This window comes from Arachis ipaensis, chromosome B04 (genome assembly GCF_000816755.2).
Source record: "Arachis ipaensis cultivar K30076 chromosome B04, Araip1.1, whole genome shotgun sequence".
Taxonomy (NCBI): domain Eukaryota; kingdom Viridiplantae; phylum Streptophyta; class Magnoliopsida; order Fabales; family Fabaceae; genus Arachis; species Arachis ipaensis.
The window spans coordinates 5,817,832-5,819,878 of NC_029788.2; the positions used below are offsets into that span (position 1 = coordinate 5,817,832).

The 2,047-nt window shown below is 32.7% G+C and overlaps 1 protein-coding gene across 1 annotated transcript; it reads right to left on the reverse strand.

Annotated features, from left to right (window-relative positions):
* LOC107637537 (MYB-like transcription factor ETC3) lies at positions 39–1,377 on the reverse strand. Its single transcript, XM_016340944.2, has 3 exons — positions 1,205–1,377; positions 923–1,013; positions 39–279 (listed from the first exon to the last, which is right to left on the reverse strand). Exons 1-3 carry the CDS (start codon positions 1,269–1,271, stop codon positions 171–173), a joined length of 267 nt encoding a protein of 88 aa, XP_016196430.1. The 5' UTR covers positions 1,272–1,377; the 3' UTR covers positions 39–170.

Here is a 2,047-nt window from a genome sequence, read left to right on the forward strand (position 1 = left end):
GTTATATCATTTAATAATAATAATAATAATAATAGAAATTTAGAGCATTTAGTAAATAAGAATTTCCTAAGAAAAATTCAGTAAGCAGTTGAATTTATTACAGCAGTGAATCAGAGCAAAACAAAAGCACAAGAAAAGGCGATATGATTGGGGTTTGTTGAAGGAAGATATTATGCAGAGGAAGAGCATTGGTCACTGGGAAATGCGCACTTTGAACTCCAATACTTTTCAATCTCTTGTGCTGTTCTTCCAGGGATTCTCCCAGCGATAAGAGACCACCTGCCACAACCAAAATAAAAGTTCTAAAAACAAAATTATTGTATATATCACATGCTTTAGAAAGCTTAAATAATAATCTCATATGGGACAGTGCTTAAGTAAACTTTTTTCTTAAAACTAATATTCAATTCTAAGGAATTTAAGAGAGTTAAGAAGAGAGATCGAAAAAAAAAAAAGAAGAGATGAAACAATGTGGAATTAAAATCTTGACTGAAAAAAATAAAAAGATTTCCATTCCTCAAGATATATGGATTAAATGAGGTAACGCTACTTAAGCTAAGATTTGTTTAGCATAAATATATGTTCTCTCTCTTTTTTCCTTTTTTTTTTTTGAAAAAATTTCTTTTTATATATATTAAATGGTGAATTCTACTCAACTCTTCTAAAATAACATGTAAGTTATTCTTCATCATGTGTCAAATTTTAATTGGTCATCATCTTAACCATAGTTAGATTATTTTGTAGTTTATTATTTGAGATAGGTAATAATATAATTTCTTAAAATATCAAAACCCCACTTCTGTTAATTGAAGGACATTTCCACTCCTCTATTATTTCTTCGTCCCGTAGCTTCATACTTCCAAACACAAATTTGATTCTATATCCAGACAATAAAGGCTTAAGGAGTAAAGATCAGACAAACCTCTTCCCAACCAATCTAAACATCCTGGCAACAAGATCTTCCTCATCTTCGGAGAATTCCAACATAGTAGGCTCCTCCTCTTGTCTCATCTCTGACATGATTTAAACATTCATACATATAAAACAGAGATATATAATATGTAATAAAGAGAGATCCTGTTATCCATAACCATATATATATGTACAGGAAAAAACAAGGCAGAAGAAGCTAAGTGAAAGATGGAATAATAAACACAATAACACTTGAAAATGATGATGTTGAAGTAGTTCAATATATAATAACCTTTCACAAATTGGTCAGAGCTAGCAGTGTTTGCTTCAGTGGTACTATGATGATTGGAGTCACTCATCTTCTATGTTTTTTTTTTCTTTTTTCTCTTCAGCTTAGAAGATTATTGTGGAAAGGACTATAAAATATAATAAATGGTGTTGGTTGCTAGATAGGGGCCGGATAAGCTACTATTTATAGAAATGAAGATTGTGATGATTAGGTACTACCAATTTGATACTCAAGAGAGGATATAGAGCTGACAAAAAAATTTTTAAAATATTAATTACTAAAATAAATAATTTTAAAAATTATTACCGAAATAAGTTTGCACGTATCTCGTTTACAATGTAAACGATATAAGGTATGTGCACGTGACATGTGTATATCTCGTTTACAGTGTAAACGAGATACCAAAAGACAAATTTTCAACAGCTATAAAAGGATTTCAACTTTTGGCATTCTCTACATATATTTCATATCTTCTTCTCTCCCGTTTTTCTCACAAAAAGAAGGCAAAAGTGTCTAATAAAGCGGATATATAGTTGTGTGTTTACCCCAATTGTCGTATGAGAAACGACGACAGTGGGGTGATATTTGAGTGTGAGAATCCGTTACTGTTGCGCACTCGGCGTGTAAGTTTGTTGTCTGAGTTGAAAAGTTTGATATTGAGCAACTTTGGTGGCATAGGGACGAGAGAGGTCGGAAGGGTGGGGTATAGGTTGCTAGCACTATTGGGTAATAGAGTTTTCCGGTTTTGACTATTTCGGCTCCTGGGGGACGAGCATGTGCGACTCATATTTGACATCCATGAAAGAATCATGGCGGAACAAGTGATGGAGCTTTCTGCCGAGGTTG